The sequence below is a fragment of the Notolepis coatsorum genome, assembly GCF_963971535.1.
Source record: "Notolepis coatsorum genome assembly, chromosome: 2".
NCBI lineage: Eukaryota > Metazoa > Chordata > Actinopteri > Aulopiformes > Paralepididae > Notolepis > Notolepis coatsorum.
The window spans coordinates 35,213,461-35,238,120 of record NC_140166.1 but is presented as its reverse complement, the minus strand read 5'-3'; the positions used below and the strand labels follow the sequence as shown (position 1 = coordinate 35,238,120).

Sequence of the window (24,660 nt, the reverse complement as noted above, 5' to 3'; positions counted from 1 at the left end):
AAGTTGCGCGTCACGTGCCTGTCGGGGCCAATCAGGCCTACCCCGGAAGTCACTTACTGTTGCGAAACAGCTACACGCGCCCCCTCCCACCCGGCCCCGCCCCCTCCCAATGGAGCTGCCTCGTCGCTGCCATCTGCTGGTCAAAACCTGTATTACCCAGCCATTCGTTGTAGGGTAAACTTTTCCTACTTAGAGTGTAAATGCTATGTAAATTATGGTTTTGTTGAACATTTGTATTTCACAGGAGAGAAACTGTATTCAAAGAAAGCTATTAAAATAGTCTTTGAATCTAAATATACTTTCTTTGTGTTGATTTTACATTAATTCCATGATTTTACTCAAGTAAATATCTGTTACAAGCTTCGGTTTTATGTAGAAAAATGCTGTTTTTAATCTAGATTAATCTAGATTGATTACAGAAAATTGTGAGATTGATTAGTTAATTTTTTTTTATCTATTGGCGGCGCTGGTGTATATATATATATATATATATATATATATATATATATATATATATATATATATATATATATATATATATATATATATATATATATATATATATGTGTATGTGTATATATGTAATGTGTGTATATATATCAGAGAATCAGCCCCTTGCGTCCTTAGTGTAAAGCATATGACATGGTGTATGTTTGTTCATTGATGTGACAGTGTCTGGCAACATACTATTGTTCTTTTTATTTCTTTGTGTTTGTGATTTGTCTTGATGTGTTTGTGAAACTATAAAAGCAATCAATCAATGTATTACCATAGTGTCTTTATACCTTCATCACTGTAGGCTACATATTAATACTACAACTCGTTAAAGCTATAAAAAAATACCTATGGTCATTAATTTAGCAGTGGGAATATCATTTTGGAACAGTGTGTGTCTACAGAGAAATGTGAGATAGAAAAAAAGCCAATGCGATTTTGTGTTTTTCCTCAATATCTCTGCAATGCCTGCGAGTTACCAGTAACTGTATTTGTCATACCATGACAATTCACGACAACTTTTAAAACGGATCAATTATTATTTATAAATCGCATTCAGGAAATTGGGCGTCAGAGTGAAGGAGGGGGACGCCGAGGCGCAGAGCAAACGGCTGTTCACCAAGACATTTACACATTCCTGCATCACATACACAGTAACTTTGTATTGTTTTATCCACAGAAGATTTGCAAACCCTTTGTTCCAGAGACAAAAGCCACAGAGTGGGCAATCAAGAGACACTGGCTAAGTTGATTTGACACCCTCGGTGCCGCATCAGTCTCTCCCCTGAGCTCTGAGCAAATCCGCTCGCTGTTCTGTTCGCCTGTTGCTTCTTCCCAATCCAACAGTGCAAAAATGCTTCCGCATTCGTCACCGCAGGTACCGTAGTGGCGTGCGGTAATGCGCCTTTCATTTTCCTTCGCCCAGCGCCCAGGTGCGTGCACCGGCGGCGCCGTGCTCGCTCAGGTGCGTGCGTGCGCCGGCGTGCTCGCGCGAGGTGCCCGCGCATGCGCATGAGATCCCGCCTTGGTTCGACACGAGCGGAGCTCATTATATCCCAGTAACCGCCCCTTATTCAGTATCCAGAAATATAGCTCAATTGGCAAGACTGCATGGCTGTGGATCCTACGGCTCGTTGCTGGTGAGTTCGATTCCCTTCAATTTCTTTTTATTTATTTTTTTTTAACGTGCATTCGGCATTCTTTCGCCGTTTCATTTCGCCGGTTAAGTTTAGGCATTGTTTCGGAGTTGGTTAAGGTTAGGCATTGTTTCGGAGTTGCTTAAGGTTAGAAGGGTTAAGTTTAGGCGCTGTTAAGGAGCTGGTTATGGTTAGAGTTTGACTTAGATAATGGCAATATTTTTTAACGTGCGTTCATTTCGCCGGTTAAGTTTAGGCATTGTTTCGGAGTTGGTTAAGGTTAGGCATTGTTTCGGAGTTGCTTAAGGTTAGAAGGGTTAAGTTTAGGCGCTGTTAAGGAGCTGGTTAAGGTTAGAGTTTGACTTAGAGAATGGCAATAGACAGCCAGCCGAGGTTTCAAGTGATTCGTTGCAATGTACGCGGAAATGCCATAGCATTTGTCTAAGCGGGCCTGAAAAGAAAGGCGCTTTACCGTAGTGGCGTGCGGTGACGAATGCTTCCGCATTTTTGCACTGTTGGATTGGGAAGAAGCAACACGCGTTCTGTTCTTATTCTTCTTCGGCTCGCAACCGTCTCCCAGTCTGACTTCCTGTGATAACGGTCTAATCTACACTGCTGCCACCTGTCGTCACGGAGGAGAATTGCACCCATTTTGTAAAAAAATAAATAATAATAATTAGTACAAAATACGTACCAATCCGTGCGCCGTAAAGAGGCCGTGCAGGGGGTCGAAAAACAGGAGAATCCCGGTAAAACCGTGAGTGTTGACAACTGCTCCTACCCTCCCACCACCTGTATCAAAAGAAGATGCATCTTCTAAGTGCAATGTCGGGTTCACTTTGTTTCAAACTGTGATTATTTTTGCAATAAACAATATTCAAGAATATGTAACTAGTTATTGTAGAGGTAATTATTTATTCTCAAAACGACCCGGTGCAAAGCAGCTTGGACATTCTCATTAATTTACAAACGGTTTATAATCCATTCAAAAATCCATAAAAAAAAAAAAAAAAATAAGTAAGGGATAATGTATGGCTAGGAGGTCATTGTCGCAAAATAATTGACCGACACGGAGTTTAAAATACCGAGGCGCCGCACCGAGGTGTTTTAAACGGAGTGAAGGTCAATTATTTTGCGACAATGACCGAGTAGGCTATACATTATCCCGCTTATTACATGGCTAACTTACTAACAATATACCTAATTCATTTGACAAATCGCAGTTGTTCTGTGGCTCTGTCAGCCCAAATAAAGTGATTATTATTATCGCGCGGGCAGCAGCTCTGTTCTGGCTCCGCTGTGTTCTGGCTCCGCTCGGCGCTCCGCCCCCTGTCATCGCCGGCAGCAGTGTGTGTCAGTGGGCTTGATTGCCAACAGCTGCGCTCTGCGGTCATTATTGAAAAATCTGCGGTCATTATCGAAAAATAATGACCGCAGTCGGGGGGCTGTTGACCAATCACAAGCAAGCATTTCGGCGAATGTGAAAACGCCATGTAATAATAATAAATAAATCTAACCCTAACTAACCTTATTACATGGCGTTTTCACATTCGCCGAAATGCTTGCTTGTGATTGGTCAACAGCCCCCCGACTGCGGTCATTATTTTTCGATAATGACCGCAGATTTTTCAATAATGACCGCAGAGCGCAGCTGTTGGCAATCAAGCCCACTGACACACACTGCTGCCGGCGATGACAGGGGGCGGAGCGCCGAGCGGAGCCCGAACACAGCGGAGCCAGAACAGAGCTGCTGCCCGCGCGATAATAATAATCACTTTATTTGAGCTGACAGAGCCACAGAACAACTGCGATTTGTCAAATGAATTAGGTATATTGTTAGTAAGTTAGCCATGTAATAAGCGGGATAATGTATAGCCTACTCGGTCATTGTCGCAAAATAATTGACCTTCACTCCGTTTAAAACACCTCGGCGCGGCGCCTCGGTATTTTAAACTCCGTGTCGGTCAATTATTTTGCGACAATGACCACATTATCCCTTACTTACTGTCATGCACTTGTCCTAATAAACTAACCTACACTGTAACATGCAACAGTTTGATGAACATTGTTACTCAGCTGATAGAGTTGTACCCTTCCTGATTACCTGTCGTACAGAACTTGTAAGTCGCTTTGGATAAAAGCGTCAGCTAAATGACTAAATGTAAATGTAAATGTACATATTATTCTCTAAATTCACCGATGATCGATAAGGGAGCTGTAAAGAGGATAGTAGAAATATGAGCAAGTCATTTGTATGAAGCTGAAGTCAGAGAGCCGTCAGAGGAGCGCGAGGTTGGACCAGATGAGAGGCGAGAGGACAGGAGGACAGGAGGGAGGACAGAGCAGGGACAGGACTCCCCGCGGGGGTCAGGCAAGCAGAAGGCCTGCTCCAACAGGAGATATGCCTCAGCACTGGCACCTGGAAAACACAAGATGATTAATAATAACTTTAATAATAATAGTAACAACTGTATTTATATAGCACCTTTCATGCATGGAGTGCAGCTCAAAGTGCTTCACAGCAAATAGGCATACAATTTGCATACAGTTGACAGAATACAAGCAATGCATAAAGTGTAAACATAAGAATAGGTATAAAAATACAATAAAAGTAGTGCAATGTAGAAAGTGTAGACATAAGAATAGGCATAAAATAAGTACAATAAGTGTTGCTCGAAAGCATGTGAACCCCCCCGGAACAGCCAGTCCCCTAAACACCCCACACCCCATCAATCCCCACCACATCCCCATCCAAGACACAAGATAGAGCACGTCACGACCGAAGGAAAACACAAACAGCCTGAAGACACCCGGCCCATTCACCAAATACAATGACCAAACATGAAACATCCCTGTGCGCACAAGTATGTGAACACCCGCGCCCCCAACCAACCCCCCCCCCCCCCCCCCCCCCAGGTGGGGCAATTGCTTGGGGCAAATTTTATCTTAGAATTTCAGAATCCAGTGACATCCTCTTTAGAATGTCTCACCTGAGATCTGACACCTGACGAGGTTACTGTGAGGATTGGTTCAGTCCCCGCCACACGCTCCGCTCCTTTAAGGTACTGTGTTGATTGATGCATTCCCCGCCACACGCTCCGTTCCTTTAAGGTGCTGTGTTGATTGGTGCATTCCCCGCCACACGCTTTTGGAGCAAGTATCAATTCCAGCGCGCACCTGTCATAGTTTTTGATTAGCGCCCCAGAGGCTTTTTATACTGGGACTTCCCTTCAATCGATGTCGGGTCGTTTTGAATACTTCTGTTTTCTGCCTGTTGTTCCCCGTTGCTGTGCCTCGTCTACTCTCCCTCCAGGACATCTGTGGATTGCCGCTGGTGAAGACCTTGCCCCCCGTTTTGAGCTGCGCCTCGTTTACCCGCTTTACTCTTGCGCTTTGGTGAGTTTGAACCAAACCCTTTTTTGGACGATTCTGTTTTGTGTGTTTTGAAGAACACTGAAGAGTTCTATTTTTGCTTTCACTTGACTCAGCTAAGTTGTGTGTTAAAGGAGACACTGAAGATTATCATTTGCTTGCACTGGACTCAGCTGGGGTGTGTGTTTGGAAGAGACACAGAAGTTTATCGTTTTTGTTTTGCACTGACCCTCAGCTAAATTGTGTGTGGTGGTGAACACTGAAGATATCGTTTTGTTTGTTCTGACTCAGCTAAGGAAGGAGGAGACCGCACTGCCTCTGTGTGATGTGGACTGTTATTTACCTCTCTCTCTCTCTCTCTTTTCCACCTCGAGTCGAAGCTGGGAGTATCTGCAGAGCCGCTTCAGCGTCAATACCGTTTCCCCACCTCGAACACCAAGAGGATCTGCAGAGCCGCAGACAACTCTGCTGAAGGCAGTCTCCCTTTGTTTCAAGATTGTTACTTGCTCCTTTTTGACTCTGAAAATAAATACGCCCTAGTATTTGGCTAACTCTGAACTTCCTGTCTGTGCCGTGCGTTTGAGGTCGGTTTCAAACCCTAACAGTTACTGCTCATTTGTGGAAACTATTTGATGACATGCACAATACCGTACCATGTTGTAACCAGCTGTTCCAGGCGTGTAGAGATGCACTGTCGTGATTCCCCCCGGTGACTGAGTGAAAAGTCACAGGACATAATGAGAAGAAATACAGTACAAAGTCACGCAAAGAGGAAGATGAACATGGGGACATGATGAAGATTCACAACAAGTGATACTCATCAAATACTACATGATTATGAATATAAAGAAACCATCTTGAATCTGGTAAATATATCTGTGTACCTGAACAATTTGCTCACACTTTTTTTTTTACTCTGTCTATTATTGTATTTTATTATTTTTAGTATTGCCTATTTTTTTTTACTGAATCAAAACGCACTTTTTTACTCTGTCTATTCTATTTTATAATGTTTTATTACTGAATGAAACCGTAAACAGAGAGGCCTAATTGGGATGTTATATCCTAATGTGAAAAACTGTGATTTATTTATTATTATATTATTATTACCTCTTGCGTCCTGCACCAGATGCTTCAGGTCTCTGAGGGCACGGGTGACGTTGTCCAGCCGGTGCTGCAGGTAGACGTTCTCTTCTTTCAGAGCATGGATGGTGTCCTGCAGCTCGTAGGCAGAGCCGGAGTTTAAAACCAGAGACATTATCCAAAACACGGTGGTTACCTTCAGGGCCAATAGTAACATCTTCTCCATCACAGCCATGATGGCAAACTGAGAGATAATGGCTGGATGACTTCCACTCAGTTGGTCATCGCTCTTTTCCCAAACATGCTTAGTGTGACTACTGCAGCGACTGTCCTACCAAATAAGTCCTGTTGCCCTAATGGTAGGATCATTCAGTGACCCGTCTATTTCCGGGCCAGACTCAATATGACGTGCGGCTGGTAGCTACTGACTAGTAACAGTGACTCGTCGGCCACTCACAGTGATCAATTTGGATCCCTTTTCAAGGCAATGCGGGGCACGTGGACTGGCCTGAGTGCTGCAGAAGGTTTCAACAGAGGGGCGTGTGCACTAAGCAGTCCAATATCGTTCCCCAGGAAACGGACGAGATAGATTGGTTCTCTTTCAGTGTTACATTTAGTCCAATTAGGCTACATCTCAGCAGCACCATGGGTGTCCCGAGACCCCAGTCCAACAGTCTGTGATTTGAGAAATAATGCCCTATAGACAAGATAAGGATTGATTGAAATTTGTATTAACAGATTGTAGAATGGGTACAGTAGTACAGCTCAATACACACAATTGTTAAGGGGATGCAGACCAGAGAAAGACTTTCGTCTTGTTTACAAGTTACAGGTTGAAAAAACCCTCAGCTCGGAACTAGGCAAAATCTGCATATGGCTCGCCGATAACAAACTATCATTACACATGGGCAAAACAGAGTCCATTCACTCTTCAGTTCAAATAACAAACTCAGCAAGACCGACGGCTTCTCAGTTACAGTGGGTGACAATATTGTCACAAGGAAAGATGAAATTACCTACCTGGGTTCCATCCTAGAGGCTAATCTTTCCTGTGACAAAATGGCATCCAATGTAATAAAAAAATGCAACCAACGAACTCGATTCTTGTACCGGATCTCCTCTCTGGTAAACAAGAATACCCTGAAGACTCTGGCAGGAGCACTCATTCAAGGGTACTACGACTATGCTTGCACCTCATGGTACCAAAGCACCTCAAAGGCACTAAAAACCAAATTACAAACATCTCAAAACAAACTAGTCAGACTACTGCTTGACCTGACTCCTAGAACCCACCTCACCCCTGCCCACTTTGACAACCTAGGATGGCTTAGAGTAGACAACAGAGTACAGCAACTTGCAATGGGCCTGGTCTACAAGATACACTACATGAGCAAGGTACCCATGTACATGTTAAAATACTTCCCAAAGGTCAGTGAATACCACGATCACAACACCAGAGGGAGCTCCACAAATCATGTTAAACCCAGATTCGGCTCAAACAAGGGACTAAACACGTTTCGCAATTATGCCACATCAATGTGGAACGCCCTACCCAAAGCTGTAAAGGAATGTGAATCACTACCCACTTTCAAAAACACTCTCAAAGAACACCTACGGGAGACTGCAATTCGAAACTGGCCCCTACAAATGTCCTAACCCAGTTGTACAGTAAATTACCAAGTATGGCTTTGTCAGTATTCCAATGTACAGTGTACAGTGTCCCCCACCCACCCCCTACCTAACCCCCCCCCCCCCCACCTCCAATGTACAGTACCCCCCCCCCCCCCCCCCGCACCCACCCACCCAACCCCACCCCACCTACCCAACCTCCTCCAATGTACAGTTTCTACATCAAATGTATATACACTCTTTTTCTGGACACTTTTTGTATCACAAACAGTACTGTATTTGCAAATCTGGTATGTCATAAATGTATAGATGTAGCAGTACTGTCTATCTGTATGTCGTGTGTGTCATATATGTTATGATGAATTGAAAATGGGGGACCCTGATGTAAACAAGACAAAAGTCTTTCTCTGGTCTGCATCCCCTTAACAGTGGTATGTATTGAGCTGTACTGTACTGTACCCATTTTGCAATCTGTTAATAAACTTTTCAATCAATCAATCAATCAATCAATACATCAGGGTCCCCCATTTTCAATTCATCATAACATATATGACATACATGACAAACAGATAGACAGTACTGCTACATCTGTACATTTATGACACCCCCAGATTTACAAATACAGTACTGTTTGTGATACAAAAAGAGTCTAAAAAAGAGAGGGGTGTGCACAATTTGGGGGGTGGGGGGGGGGGGGGGTCGGTGGTCGTTGGTGTGCGGGGTACTTTCCAAATTGATAAGGTAATTTTTTTTTTCATAGATAGTAGTATACATTTCCGTCTTCATATTCAAATTTTTTTAATACATTTTTATATTTTTTACATTTCTTTTTGGGGGGGGGGGGGGGGGGGGGGGGGGGGGGCTCTAGCCCCCTTTGGCCTTATCCGTGCACGCCACTGAATTGATTGATTGATTGAAAACTTTATTAACAGATTGCAGAATGGGTACAATACAGTACAGCTCAATACACACAATTGTTAAGGGGATGCAGACCAGAGAAAGACTTTCGTCTTGTTTACATCAGGGTCCCCCATTTTCAATTCATCAGGAAGATAAGATAATATATTCCAACTATGTTAAACTTTCCACGTAGATGTTTGAGCAGCTTTGGGATTTGAACCGGAAACTTTTCAGCCAATAGTCTATTTTTCTGACCTCTAAGCTTCCAACACTCAATATTTATCTGTATCGTCACATTGCACCCATCTGTACCATCTTCATCTGTAGGCTATAGTGACATAATGGTGATAATAATCTATATTTTCTTTGAACCCTTATACTTGGCGCTGGACCAAATAATGTACCTCCCCTCTCCCCTCCCCCATGCTGCTATGATGATGCCTGAATTTCCACAAGGGGATCAATAAAGGAATATCTTATCTTATCTCATAACACTCAAAAATCAACTACATATCCCACACTGTGTTTGTGTCCGGCCAGCGGAAGCGCTTGATAACATCATCCGGGTTATTTAGTGGTCACAGAGAAACCAAGATGGCTACTCACATGTCGAGGTGTAGAACCTGGGGCCGTGTTCAAAGGTAATACATGGGTCATTATTAATGTACCGAAATCAATATTAATACAGATTCAAATACCGTAAACATAGCTGTGTGGGCGCTGTTTATCCCATACCATGTTATACCTTGACACGTGTACGGTCACATCGTTTATCCCCGACGTTAGCTTGCTAGCATGAGTATTAACGCTAGCTGTCAAACTAGCTGCAGGCAGGCAGGGTTGGTAGCTGCAACTCTTAACATTACTCTGCAAGAAGGGAAACAAGTTAAAATACGACTGATTATTAATGCTGCTGTTTAGATAGATGGCTAGCTGCATGGTGTTCGTTTTTTTTTTTTATAAACCAAGTGATGAATGTTGAGCAACTGTTGCATGTGTGCTGTTGTCAAAGGTTTGGATTCGCAGCATATAGAAAGTACAGCAGTGGCCCTGGATACCCCAACATCTCGCTCTCGTCCCCCCTGCCCGGCATCCCTAAGCCAGTATTCGCATCGGTAGACGGCCAGGAGAAACAGGAGACAAAGATCACCACACTGGAAAATGGCCTTAAAGTTGCATCCGAAAACAAATTTGGACAATTCTGCACAGTGGGAAGTAAGTTGTTAGGTGTTGAAGTAAGTTGCAACACCCATCTGTTGTGAAGGACATCTTAATATTAACAATTTAACACATTACACTCAAAGCCCTCTTCTTGTCTTTAGTTTTAGTAAACTCAGGATCCAGGCATGAGGCGAAGTACCCAAGTGGAATATCACATTTCTTAGAGAAACTTGCCTTTTCTGTAAGTATCAACTTTTGAAGCTTGAAATGATTGTAATTTAACTGTCCTTTTAAGTTGTTCCCGATTCCCAACTCATTCATTCACAATAACTATGATATTGAAAATAACTAGTTTCTGAAAATACTGATTACTTTGTGTGTAGTGTACTGTGTGTAGTAGTGAATATTTGGTTGCTTTCAGGATTGACAGTTCAAATATATTGTTGGTAATTTGAACTGTAAATAAACATTACCGAGCACAAGGTCGTTTTTGTAATTAATCTGCTTGCTCAGCACAACTGGAAAGCCTGACAATATTTAACAGAATGATTAATAACACCTCAGCAGGAGTGTTGATGCTGACAGACTTTAGATTTTTGATTTGATGACATATATATATATATATATATATATATATATTATCTATTAAAACAATTATATAAAAGTCATATGCACATAATATACATATTCATTGAAAATTGCCATGGGCTGTGTTCTGCCCTGAAATTCACAATAGCCTATGTTGATTCTTTAGTCCACAGCTCAGTATGGGAGTAAAGATGAAATTCTCCTCACACTTGAAAAGCATGGAGGGATATGCGATTGTCAAACCTCAAGGTAGGCCTTTCAGAGTCTTTACCGCTGTCTGCATTCTCTCTCGTCCATCCCTGTACAGTGTGAAGTGGGATCGTGTGTGGTGTAATACTCCTGTCTTCCTCCATAGAGCTACAGTGTGAAGTGGGATCTTGTGTGGTGTAATACTCCTGTCTTCCTCCATAGAGATACAGTGTGAAGTGGGATCTTGTGTGGTGTGTAATACTCATGTCTTCCTCCATAGAGATACAGTGTGAAGTGGGATCTTGTGTGGTGTAATACTCCTGTCTTCCTCTATAGAGATACAGTGTGAAGTGGGATCTTGTGTGGTGTAATACTCCTGTCTTCCTCCATAGAGATACAGTGTGAAGTGGGATCTTGTAGAGCCATATGAAATCCATTTTATTTTCCAAATTCCATAATTTCCCCCCCCAAATTCTGTTTTTTCCATTTTAATATTTCAGAATTCTGTATTTTGCTTTTTATGCCCATTTTACCATCAAATAGTGTCTAATAAGTGGGAATGCATAAATGTTCACAATTTAATAAGATATAACGGTCCATTTAATGTTTTTAAGTGCTGCAACTCAGAAATACAGTTCAATTTTACATTGTGACAAAATAAAAATACACTTAAAGTGTAAACAATAGATACAGTCAGCTAGCTACTTTTATCACAATGTCAGTAGCCTAGCTATATCTATTCTATTGTGATGGAATATAGTAATGCATAATTTATGCACCTTTAGTTTATTTCATTTATAAAGGACAGTGTGGTGGTGACAATCATTTGCAAATAGAATGGGTGCACCAGATTTAACAAGAAGCTATAATTTCCATCTATAGTCCTATGTTTCTGGACCTCCTTGAAAACGAGATGGTTCATCAAGGGCTTATTCCTAATAAAGAATTTCGATATGTACTGTAACGTTACATAGCTATTTAAATCACAATAGTGTCAGTGATTAGCCTCGCCCTCTAGCTGTATCAATTGTGATCACCAGAGATCATCGTTAGAGAGTTGGTGTGTTTTGGGAAGCACAGTATTTTTCCGTGTTCCTGACATGGCTTTTGAAGTGATCTTCGCACGTGTTTTTGCGGGTCCAGTCCACGGTATGTTGACAGAATTTGCAAAACACCTTATTGACTGAAGCATAAAAGTAATTAGGATACTGCTCTGCTTTGAATTTAGGGCTTAGTGCGGAATTTCTTCCAACGTTAACGACGCACCGAAGCAGCCAGACGCTTGGACATTTCTCCATGTTGTGGTGGGTAACACGCTGTAGCGTCCCCGGTCATGTTCGCGTTGCACCAAACGTTCCATATTCTCCCGAACACGGAATTGCAGCCCAGATTAGGGCAAATTCTGCAATATTCCACGTTTTACAGTTGATTCCATTTTTATTGGTCAATTCCGCGATTCCGTCTGCGATTCTGTGAACACGGATTTCATTTTCATATGGCTCTAGATCTTGTGTGGTGTGTAATACTCCTGTCTTCCTCCATAGAGATACAGTGTGAAGTGGGATCTTGTGTGGTGTGTAATACTCCTGTCTTCCTCCATAGAGATACAGTGTGAAGTGGGATCTTGTGTGGTGTGTAATACTCACGTCTTCCTCCATAGAGATACAGTGTGAAGTGGGATCTTGTGTGGTGTAATACTCCTGTCTTCCTCCATAGAGATACAACCATGTATGCGGTGTCGGCGGAGGCGAAGGGTCTGGACACCGTTATCAGCCTTCTGTCTGACGCTGTTCTGCAGCCTCGCTTACTAGGTCGGTCATGTTACTGAGTAGCCATGCCGTGTGACAAATGAATCATATCGACGTACCGGTATCTCGGACAAAGAACCATACGTTCTTGTTAAAAATCTTGTTTTTAAGTGTTCAGAGGAACAATGTTTTCAAAATGTATGAGCCGAAGATGGTAAATTATAAAGAGTGTTGCGTTCATTTATAGTTAAAATACGGTAGAGGTTCAGTGCTTTCTTGCATTCACACTCAAGTGATTTGGATTGACTTTACTGGAACTGCAAATACGTGGCCCCTCTGAGACATCTGTTTGCATACAGACGAGGAGATCGAAATGACCAAGATGGCTGTGCGTTACGAGCTGGAGGACCTCAACATGAGGCCGGACCCTGAGCCTTTACTGACGGAGATGATCCATGCGGTGAGTCACGCCATTGGTCCAGACACTCATTCAGCCTTTACTGATGAGAGATTATCCATACGGTGAGTCAAAAGTGCTTCACAGAAAATAGCATAAAATCGACATAGGCATACAATTAGCATACAGTTGACAGAATAAAAGCAATGCATAAAGTGTAGACATAAGAATAAGTATAAAAGACAATAAAAGTAGTGCAATGTAGAAAGTGCAGACATAAGAATAGGCATAAAATAAGTACAGTGTTGCTCAAAAGCATGTGAACCCCCGAACAGCCAGTCCCCCAAACACCCCACACATCAATCCCACCACATCCCCATCCAAGATACCCCCATCCAAGACACCCCCCCCCCCCCCCCCCCCCCCCCCTGATAAAGCACGTCATGACTGAAGGAAAACACAAACAGCCCGAATACACCTGGACCATTCACCAAATACAATGACCAAACATGAAACATCCCTGTGCGCAAAAGCAGGCAAACCCCCGGGACCCAGCAGCCATCGGCACCCACAGCCCCAACCAACCCCCCCCCAATTACAATTACTTATGGCGAATTTCAGAATCCAGTGACATCATCTTTAGAATCTCTCACCTGAGATCTGACACCTGACGAGGTTAGTGCTCATTTTGTCCTAACACTCATTCATTAGGGCCTCTGCCAAGACGATGGCACGACCCATCAAAGGTGTTTATATGCAAACAGAAGAGCAAGTGCAGTTCTCAGACGGGTGTTCATCCCAAAACAATACAGGAGAAAATAAAAAATGCTAAATGAAAAAAAGTCATTTTGTAGGTGTTTCATTTGAATTTAGTATTTTAAAATAACAGTTCTGGCCACAAATATGCTGCCCATAAAATGAAGGCTTGGGGTATTGTTTTTTTTCTTTTATTTTATGGAATTGCTGCCTTTTCTACTTTGTTTGCACTGATGGGAGAGACTGTCCCGTAAACAGAATGTCAAAGGTTCAATCCCTGCAACAGCTGTCGACCTAGCATACCGTGCGGCAAAGGGAACCGCTCCCGCCTACCTCCGGTCAATGGTCTCTAACTACACACCCTCAAGACCCCTACGCTCTGCATCTTCTGGCCGCCTCAGACCTACTCCTATCCAAGCTCCGGGAGGGTCATCAAAGAGAAGTCGCCTATTCTCAGTCCTTGCCCCACAATGGTGGAATGAACTACCCACCCCAGTTAGGACAGCCGAATCACGTCCAATCTTTCGCCGTCGACTAAAGACGCACTTCTTCAACCATTATCTGAATTAAAAAAAAAAACAATAAAAAAAAAATCTAACCCTAACTAACCGTACTGTCATGCACTTGTCCTAATAAACTAACCTACACTGTAGCACTAAACACTTTGATGAACATTGTTGCTCAGCTGATAGAGTTGTGCCCTTCCTGATGGCTTGTCGTACAGAACTTGTAAGTCGCTTTGGATAAAAGCGTCAGCTAAATGACTAAATGTAAATGAAAATGTCATGCCTTTTGCTGTTAAAAGTAGCTGACCCTGCACTCTGTATAATAGGTACATGTATGTGTCTCAAGAGATATACAATGAAATAAAATGACCAAGGTAATTACACTGTAATGCGGCAAATCATTGTTATGAAATACATTTGATAAAACTATACAGCAAATGTATTGGTGCTGCCAGTATTGTAGTCGAGTCACTAAATCTTGAGTTGAGTCGAGAGTCCCCAGTGTTCGAGTCCGAGTCACCAAAGAAGAGCCTGAGTCGAGTCTGAGTCGAGTCCCTGTTACCCTAGTCCAAGTCATCAATGTTGAGTTCACTCTACTCTGGCAGTAAAAGAGCTGATTAAAAAAAAAAGGGTCTACATTAAACATAAATGACACAGTGGTCACCATTTCAAAGTGAGTTTACTTTGTTACCCAATAGCCAAACAAATGCACTAGCCATCAATATCTTATGCCAAATTATTAGGGCCTATTACCAAAAAATATATATATAATAACTTTATCAATTAACAAGTCCGAGTCCTCGTCTGCACCTTCCAAGTCAGAATGCAGTCAATGCCCGAGTCCAAGTAGAGTCACAAGTCCTGAAAATCAGTCCAGGTCTCCGACTTGAGTACTACAACACTGGGTGATGCTATATTGTGCTGTATTAGATCTGAAAAGCATCAACAACACTGGGTGCTGATATATTGTGCTGTATTAGATATGGAAAGCATCAACAACACTGGGTGCTACTATATTGTGCTGTATTAGATCTGAGAAGCATCAACAACACTGGGTGCTGCTATAATTGTGCTGTATTTGATATTAGATCTGTTTCTAAACGTGGTGTTGTGCCTCTTCCAGGCGGCGTACCGGGGCAACACAGTGGGTCTGCCTCGCTTCTGTCCCGTGGACAACGTGGACCAGATAGACAAGAAGGCCCTGCACCACTACCTGAGCAGCTACTACTGTCCCGAGCGCATGGTGCTGGCTGGGGTCGGCATCGAGCACGAGCAGCTGGTGGAATGTGCCAGGAAGTACCTGCTGGACGCCAAGCCGGTGTGGGGAGCCGGCACGCCCGCCAACGTGGACCTGTCTGTGGCACAGTACACCGGGGGCATCGTGAAGGTGTTTTCAATGTTCTTCTCTGAATGCATTTCATGAGCACATATTGTGTTCTCTAAATGCATTTAATGAGTACATATTGACTTCTCTAAATACATTTAATGAGTACATATTGTGTTCTCTAAATACATTTAATGAGTACATATTGACTTCTCTAAATACATTTAATGAGTACGTATTGACTTCTCTAAATACATTTAATGAGTACGTATTGACTTCTCTAAATGCATTTAATGAGTACATATTGTCTTCTCTAAATGCATTTAATGAGTACATATTGACTTCTCTAAATACATTTAATGAGTACATATTGATTTCTCTAAATGCATTTAATGAGTAGATATTGTGTTCTCTAAATGCATTTAATGAGTACATAATATGTACTCATTAAATGCATTTAGAGAACACAATATCTCACATATTATGTGACCAGGCACAGATAATAGGGTCTTGTTAAGCAAGCTTCAAATTAAATTGAGCATAGCCTCATAGTGTGGCGAACACACACACACCCTCTCTCTCTGTGCGTGAGGTGGAATTGGTGCTAGATTGAGAAGGGGCTGTCTCTCGGAGATCAAATTAATGATCGTTTACAGCATATAGAACGGACATTTATACACAGCAACGCACCTTCGAACAAGGTGTGATAAACATGAGGGATGATTTACATTAAGTGCTAAAACAGAAAAGTAGGCTACTTACCGTACATTCTTGACGCTAGAACTCCCCAAATAGCGTTAGCATAAAAAAGAAGGTAGGCAGGTATTTACTAGAGATGCTCAGAGTGCAAAACACTGTCTTCGCAACCGATTGTTGTTCATTACTACTCTTGCACGTTGTTCAGCTCAATGTCTCCTATCCGTCATGCAGCGCATTCAGGCCACGCTCACCGGGGGCTGTTTTTTTCACAATCTAATATAATTAATCTTTTAATTTTTTATTTAGAATTCTTTTGACAAGCCGATTATTAATTTGAATATAGAATATTACGGTAATTCTAAAACACATATATGTACATGCAATAGCAACTGTGGTACAAAAGGAAAACAAATTAAATAGAATAGAGCTAAGAACGTTGAATGGGCCATAGTAATGTCAATTTAGCAATACAATTAAAAAAAGTTATAGCCCTGCAAAGAAGGGGAACTTCTCCATAGACAAATAGAGCTAGCAGAGGACGGTATAATGATGTACATAAGCCTGGCAAAGAAAGTGTTAAGGCAAAATGTCAAAACTTTTTCGTAAGTGTGTTAGTGAATGAGGACCATTGTCTTCTCTAAATGCATTTAATGAGTGGATATTGTCATTTCATTAGTTATAAGATAGAGAAAATAGAAAAGGATGAATGGAATCCTTCAGATGACTGATTTATATTTTGAGTTGAGTGATTTTCTTTTTATCTTAACCTGAATTCTATAACATTGAGTGTTGTGTATACGGTACTCATAGTTAAAGACAATAGATGTTGAATACTTTGAGGATCTGTTAATACACACTCCAAATTACTTGAATAGACTGTACAACTGAAATGTCATTGGCTGTGTGTCAGATGGGGCGTTAACCAATTTAAAACACTGGCTTTGACCCTCTCAGATGGATAAAGACATGTCGGATGTGAGTCTGGGCCCCACCCCCATCCCGGAGCTCACACACATCATGATAGGCCTGGAGAGCTGCTCCTTCCTGGTGAGTGCTCCTCCTGATTGGTTGCCTCTGCGTGTCTCCACGTGTCTCCACTTACACAACTGGTCTGTCAATCATAGATCTATAATGGAATATATGGACTAGGGATGAGCATTTGAAGGCATAGCAATATTTTTAGATCGAATTTCACTTAATCGGTGAACCGAGAAAAAAACATCACCTATATTAGAATACCTGTCATTTAGAATAGTTTAATATCATAATTTTTATTTATTCGTATATGGAATTGTTACAGTCCAACAGTACATATATATGATCCACTAAATTCCATGGCCGAAAGGACCAGGAAGAAGAACACTCTTATTGTACCTGCCCCTACACACATACAGTACACTGATAGACTGTTCATAGTGCAATGTTTACCAAACCAAACAAAATGTACATACTTATTTTGCAGAAATGAAAACATCAACACAATTAAATTAACATAAATAAATACATTTTGTGTAGTTAAATTGCATATTTATACACACACACTTATCTATATATTTATAGTACACTGTTCTATTATATAATGTATTCTATATTATACTTCTATATACTATACTATTATACTATATAATTGTATTTTTATTTTATATTTTATCTATAACTAAATTATACTATTTATACTACACTATATTATATTGGTATACAGTATTATACAATATCTTTATATATTATTCTATGTTAATCTGCTATATACTATATTACTATACTCCTACTATACTGTAATGCTATGCTATTATCCTGTATATTATCCTGTTATGCTAAACTGCAATACTATACTAAACTGTGCTATACTGTCTATTTATTATAATTTATTTACTGAATATTGAAATAACTCCCTGTTATGGACCTGGTGTTGCTCTGTACAGGAGGACGACTTCATCCCGTTTGCAGTGCTCAACATGATGATGGGCGGGGGCGGGTCCTTCTCCGCGGGCGGGCCTGGGAAAGGCATGTTCACCCGTCTGTACCTCAACGTTCTCAACAGGTGAACATCTCACTCCTACACCGTCAGCAGTCATCCTACCACACTACCGTCAGCAGTCATCCTACCACACTACCATCAGCAGTCATCCTACCACACTACAGTCATCCTCCCACACTACCGTCAGCCGTCATCCTCCCACACTACCGTCATCCTCCCACACTACCGTCATCCTACCACACTACAGTCATCCTGCCACACTACAGTCATCCTCCCACACTACCGTCAGCAGTCATCCTACCACACTACCGTCATCCTCCCACACTACCGTCATCCTCCCACACTACCGTCAGCAGTCATCCTACCACACTACAGTCATCCTACCACACTACAGTCATCCTGCCACACTACAGTCAGCAGTCATCCTCCCACACTACCGTCATCCTCCCACACTACCGTCATCCTCCCACACTACCGTCAGCAGTCATCCTACCACACTACAGTCATCCTGCCACACTACAGTCATCCTCCCACACTACCGTCAGCAGTCATCCTACCACACTACAGTCATCCTACCACACTACAGTCATCCTGCCACACTACAGTCAGCAGTCATCCTACCACACTACAGTCATCCTGCCACATTACAGTCAGCAGTCATCCTGCCACACTACAGTCATCCTACCACACTACAGTCATCCTGCCACACTACAGTCATCCTACCACACTACAGTCATCCTACCACACTACAGTCAGCAGTCATCCTGCCACACTACAGTCATCCTGCCACACTACCGTCAGCAGTCATCCTGCCACACTACCGTCAGCAGTCATCCTACCACAACTTCCGTCAGCAGTCATCCTGCCACACTACCGTCAGCAGTCATCCTGCCACACTTCCGTCAGCAGTCATCCTGCCACACTACAGTCAGCAGTCATCCTGCCACACTACCGTCAGCAGTCATCCTACCACAACTTCCGTCAGCAGTCATCCTGCCACACTACCGTCAGCAGTCATCCTACCACACTACCGTCAGCAGTCATCCTGCCACACTACAGTCAGCAGTCATCCTACCACACTACCGTTTAGGGCTGTAGCAATACATACATTTTCACATCCAATACGAATTCAGATTTTGAGGTCATGATTAGATTCTTTACGCTTTTCACATCCAATACGAATTCAGATTTTGAGGTCATGATTAGATTCTTTACTCTTTATTCATACTACAGAGCTCTAATGATATATTTTTGTGTGTGCATAACATACCGTTCCTTCTCCCCTCCCACTCTACGCTGATGGGATGTAGGTAGATGCCCCATTTAGAAGACAAACGGGTAACCTAGAGGAGAAGAATCACTGACACAATTTTTTTTTAAATCATTTCATTTCAACCTTTTATTTAAAATCGTAAGCTTCTGAGATTTCCCTCATTTACAGAAACGACGATTGTACAAATGTAAACCGTACATAATGAAAGCAATATTCACAGAAAATTAAACACAAAAGAGTAATAATAAAAAATGTTTTTTAAAGAATTAAACATCAGCTAAAACAGTTACAGGTCAGAAATGGTCACAATGGTCTGAAATCATACGTCCAAACATCCCAAGGGAAGGGAGAACCTCCAACTTCAAAGAGTTGGAGGACATTCCAAGAGTTGGAGGCATCAAAGGAAAAAGTAGATTTCCCTAGATCAGAACAAACTTGAGGGACCCTAAGAACCATCCAGTCATTTGATCGAGTTGAATAGGTTCCAATATTCCAATCTAACAGTGAAGATATATAAACACAGGTTGTTTACCAATAAGGGCTTTAAAAATAAATAAATACCAGTTTTTGTTGCGCTTTTCTGCAAGAGAAGGCCAACCCACCCTATCATACAGGACACAATCATATCTGTTACCAGTAATAAACCTAAGAGCTGAGTGTTATGTAGAATCCAGAGGTTGATCCCGCAGCATGCCTATAAATGACATCACCCTAATCCAAAACTGATAAGACTGATTCAACAATTATTTTTGTACTAAATAGAGGAAAATTGGATCTGTTTCTGTACAGGAAACGAATGTCCCCCCCCCCCAAAAAATGTATACATTGTATTGAATGTAATTGTTAGAATTTGTGATTCTGAATTACATCACAATTTACTGTAATAACTCTGGGATTAGTGAAGAGTTTTCTGACCGTTTCACCGATTCTCTTCCAGACATCACTGGATGTACAACGCTACCGCTTACCACCACAGCTACGAGGACAGTGGTCTGCTGTGTATCCACGCCAGTGCAGACCCCCGGCAGGTCGGTATGGCTCAGGACGACATGGTTACAATGAACCGGTCACTACAGCTTGAAGCTGTAACGTGATGTTATATGATTTATTTTGATGAGAGTTCAGAGTTCTCACTATTGTCGCTCCCTGTCCAGGTACGGGAAATGGTGGAGATTATAACCAGAGAGTTCATTCACATGGCCGGCACGGCGGGAGAGGTAATAAATAATACTGTTGGCAATAGCACAATATTGATTTATGAAATGCTGGGGGCAGAAATCTCTTAACCCTTTCACTGCCACACTACAGAAGGTTAACCCTTTACTATCACACCGACGGTTAGTGAAAAGGTTAACCTGCTGTTGTGTGGCAGTGAAAGGGTAGACTTGTGTATTGTCGCAGTGAAAGGGTTAACCGTTTGGTAGTGCGGCAGTGAAAGGGTTAACTGTGACTTGATGTGGTAGAACAGACCATCAGATCTACCTTGGCCAGGGCAGTTCCTATGCAGGTTAAATATGACTTAAGTGATGGTTCCACTGTGCAGATGGAGCTGGAGCGGGCCAAGACGCAGCTCAAGTCCATGTTGATGATGAACCTGGAGTCGCGGCCGGTGGTCTTTGAAGACGTGGGCCGGCAGGTTCTCTCCACCGGGAAGAGGAAGCTTCCTCATGAACTGTGCACGCTCATCAGTGAGTTATTAGTGACCTCATGAACTGTGCACGCTCATCAGTGAGTTATTAGTGACCTCATGAACTGTGCACTCTCATCAGTGAGTATTAGTGACCTCATGAACTGTGCACGCTCATCAGTGAGTTATTAGTGACCTCATGAACTGTGCACGCTCATCAGTGAGTTATTAGTGACCTCATGAACTGTGCACGCTCATCAATGAGTTATTAGTGACCTCATGAACTGTGCACGCTCATCAATGAGTTATTAGTGACCTCATGAACTGTGCACGCTCATCAGTGAGTTATTAGTGAGCACATGTTTCCTTTGTGGTGACGTCTCAGTAACATGACGTCTGAGTCATTCCTACATTTCCTATCCCTCACTCTCAGTTCCCTTATTATTCACTTTAGGGCCCCAGTCTCTTTTTGTGCTAGCTATGTCACTTGTTAGGCAAAGCCCATTGACCATATTCACATTGCAGCCATTTTGCTCTCATGTCATGCTCAGGTTGGGTTCGTTTCCACCCTGTCCCACCTTGGAAAGGAACCCAACGTGAGCATGACATAAGAGCAAAATGGCAGACGTGTGAATATGGTCAATTGAGAACATCTGAAGTAGAGCTGCCGCGGTATTGATTATTTCCTTACCGCACAAATTTGCAAAATATTTCCTACCGCCGCGGTTATTACCGCATGCACACAAAAAAAAAAAAAAAAAGTTTGAATGCATTTTTTTTTTTAGTAGTAGTCTACTCTTTATAGCATATAGCCTGCCTCTAGTCTAAATGTCTATTTTTAGAGGATGACTTTGCAGCATGAATATTGTTTGGGATTCGGCAAGCACGCATTAGTTATTGAAAGTGAAACACGGATTCGAAGTTTCCCCTCTGGTCGTGCGCCGTTCACTCGGTGTCGCGGGCAGGGGTGGTTACCCCTAACCCCCCCGACCCTTTCTTATTATTATTACTATAAAGTTACTACTTTATAATAAAGGCATTTGTTTTGTGGCATTAACATTATATAGTTATACGTTCAATAACATCAGCGTATTTACCGGACAATAGCAAGGCAAGCAATACTCTATTCATATCTCAGTTCCTTTCTTTGCCCAGAGCGTGCTGAGTTGTCCCATTCTGCGGTCTGTTAATAAAGTTTTCAATCAGACAAGTGTATAGAACGAAGGGCTTTTATTATAACATTCGTTGCAGACAGTAAAATCATTATGTCTCGTTTAGTACTCCTTAGGAGCGATCGTAGTCCACTCCGGCGGAGAGTTAAAGCTAACGTTATTAGCCGTGTTGTGATGATCTGACATTCAGGAAGTAAAAACCTAATACGCGCTTGCCGATTGGTGGTAACACACTGCATGACGCTACAACGTGTGACGCGTCTCTCTTCTGACCAATCAGTGGTCTGCAATGTTTCACGTGACTTTTCTGGTACCCAATAGGGTCGCTTGGAACCTCGATAGATGAGTAGGGTATATCTGCAGAGCCGCAAGCCCAACGAGAGGAGGGTAATTTATTATTATTATTATTATAAAAAACAGCGGTGACGCGGTATTCAGCCTACTCTGCAGTGGCCGTGATGTAACAGCGATACCGCGGTAATGCGGTAATCGCGGCAGCTCTAATCTGAAGAGGCATAAAGGACACCTTCAGCTGCACCATGTTTACATCCTCATCCCCCTCTTCCCCAGGCGCTGTTACAGCTAACGACATCAAAAGGGTCACCACCAAGATGCTGCGCAGCAAGCCTGCCGTAGCAGCGCTGGGAGACCTGACGGAGCTGCCCTCCTACGAACACATCCAGGCCGCCTTGTCCAGCAAGGACGGCCGCCTGCCCCGCATGTACCGCCTCTTCCGATAAGAGCCCCTCCCTTCCCCCCCACCCCATCTAACCAGCCAGTGCTGGTAACACCACTGTATATAACCTGGACTCGAACAAGACACTGACCCTTTACACTAGTGTTCTTTCTCCAACACAGCCTCACAGTGCTATGGGAGAGGACTATGTCCTGGACCTCAACCCATCTGCAGTTGTGAGAGCGGCGATTTTAAAGGACGCTACACTTTACTCACAAATAGCCCCAGTCTACACAATTTGGAGTGTCTGCATTTCTTATTTGCCGGAGGGACGCCCGATGTTCCCAATATTTGAATGTTATTTGCTCAAGTGTGTGTGTGTGTGTGTGAAATGAATGTGTGTGAATTATTATAGGATCTGCATATGAGGGAGAGTCAATAAACTGCTAAATGACCTTAAAAGGCGAATAGCACCTGGTTAGCAGGCTTTTGTCCTACATTGATGTTTGCACCAGTTTTAGAGCGACTCCCCTGACATTAAGAGACGTTTAGCTCTATTGGCCCTCACCTAAAGGCCCTGGCTTCTCCAGAGTACGTCTCAAAACTACATCAAGCCTCGTCTTTTCCAGTATAGCTCAAAAGTGCTAAATGAAGGTGTTTAAACTGCTAGCACTTCAGTCGGTCCCTCCCTTCCTTAGGAAGAGTAGACAAGACGTATGTACATCACCTCTTAACTGTAGCCCGTCTCCTCGCAACAATCATGTTTCTCAGATATACTTTAAGGAGGCACTTTCCCCTCAAGAGAAAACCTTACCTTATGTTGTTTCTCTGTGTATATTACTGGATGGTCGGTGTTGGATGTCCTCGCCATGCATCAGAGAAATCATGGATGGGAAACTTAAAGGAAATCCATGTTCCTGCATCATAGAGAAAGTCTTCCTCTGTGTTGAAAGTACCCCATATCAGTTGGATAAATCGGATACATTTCCTAGACCACTTGTAGATCTGCAGTGATACGCACAATGAGCCTCATTCACAAATATAATTATATTTTTCAAAAAGAAATTCTTAACTGTCTGTTAACCATTTGGTTGCCGAAAACGTAGAACTACGTTTCTGTCACCCGATCGTTGAGTGCCGGAAACGTAGATCTATGTTTTTCTCACTATTTCTTTTATTCGCTATTGCCATTCATAATTCAGCGGGGCACCTTGTGCATACTGTTCTGTGTGTCTGAGCTGGCAGACGGTCTTATACTGCCCTCTAATGCCTTCTGCCATTATTGGGGGGGGGGGGGGGGGGGGGGCGGCGGCGCCGGTCTAAACCACATTGCATGCGTGCACGACAAAGGATAATAATGATGATCTAGCGCTGATTTCAGGAAGATCCGATAATCAGGCGAAAAATGACCGTGTTTATTGAATTACACAAAAGCGCTGTTTTCGTGTCTTTTCCCTGTAATTACTCAGAAGCAACCAAACTATATTCATATTCAAAACGGAAATGTACGGATGAAAAAATAATCAGTTTTTTGCACGTTGACCAGAAGCAACTCACTGAAACTCGACGGCGTTTTTTAGACCCATAGCTATACTATAAAATATAGGTTTAGCTCTACAAACTACAACTACGTTTACATGGGGTTAATGGACGGCAAGGAAGGGGTCACTTTCCGGAAGGGGCGTGGCACTCAATGTGTTAAGAGAAAAATAAGAAAAGCCACCGCTGCATTCATCAACCCGTTCTTAACATCCAAATCTGTTCTTACCCAGGTGTGTTGAATGAAGAATCTCACTCATTCTTAAACTGAAAAGCGTGTTCCCGTTCAATTAATTTGCATACAGACACGCCCCACCAGCTCCTTATAAGGCGAATGAGGCGTGTGCAAAACTAAGAGGGCGGTGTGCAAAACAGCAGAGGTTCGGCATGGCATCTGCACCATGCTGATCCA

General features: G+C 42.6%; 1 protein-coding gene across 1 annotated transcript; it reads left to right on the top strand.

Annotated features, from left to right (window-relative positions):
- The first annotated feature begins 9,204 nt into the window (after positions 1-9,204).
- Positions 9,205-23,977, top strand: pmpca (peptidase, mitochondrial processing subunit alpha). The gene is made up of 13 exons (XM_084307703.1): positions 9,205-9,256; positions 9,628-9,830; positions 9,938-10,017; positions 10,531-10,613; positions 12,270-12,364; positions 12,661-12,761; positions 15,084-15,347; positions 16,938-17,030; positions 17,906-18,024; positions 20,172-20,262; positions 20,389-20,451; positions 20,778-20,922; positions 22,604-23,977. The coding sequence occupies exons 1-13, from the start codon at positions 9,210-9,212 to the stop codon at positions 22,771-22,773; spliced, it is 1,554 nt and encodes a 517-aa protein (XP_084163829.1). The 5' UTR covers positions 9,205-9,209; the 3' UTR covers positions 22,774-23,977.
- Positions 23,978-24,660: the final 683 nt, after the last annotated feature.

Bases quoted from the DNA above. Each gene is read 5' to 3' on its own strand.
- pmpca (XM_084307703.1), top strand. From the start codon at position 9,210: ATGGCTACTCACATGTCGAGGTGTAGAACCTGGGGCCGTGTTCAAAG. The intron at 10,018-10,530 runs GTAAGTATCAAC...TTGATTCTTTAG, and splicing joins TAGAGAAACTTGCCTTTTCT to TCCACAGCTCAGTATGGGAG. The intron at 20,263-20,388 runs GTCGGTATGGCT...CTCCCTGTCCAG, and splicing joins CCAGTGCAGACCCCCGGCAG to GTACGGGAAATGGTGGAGAT.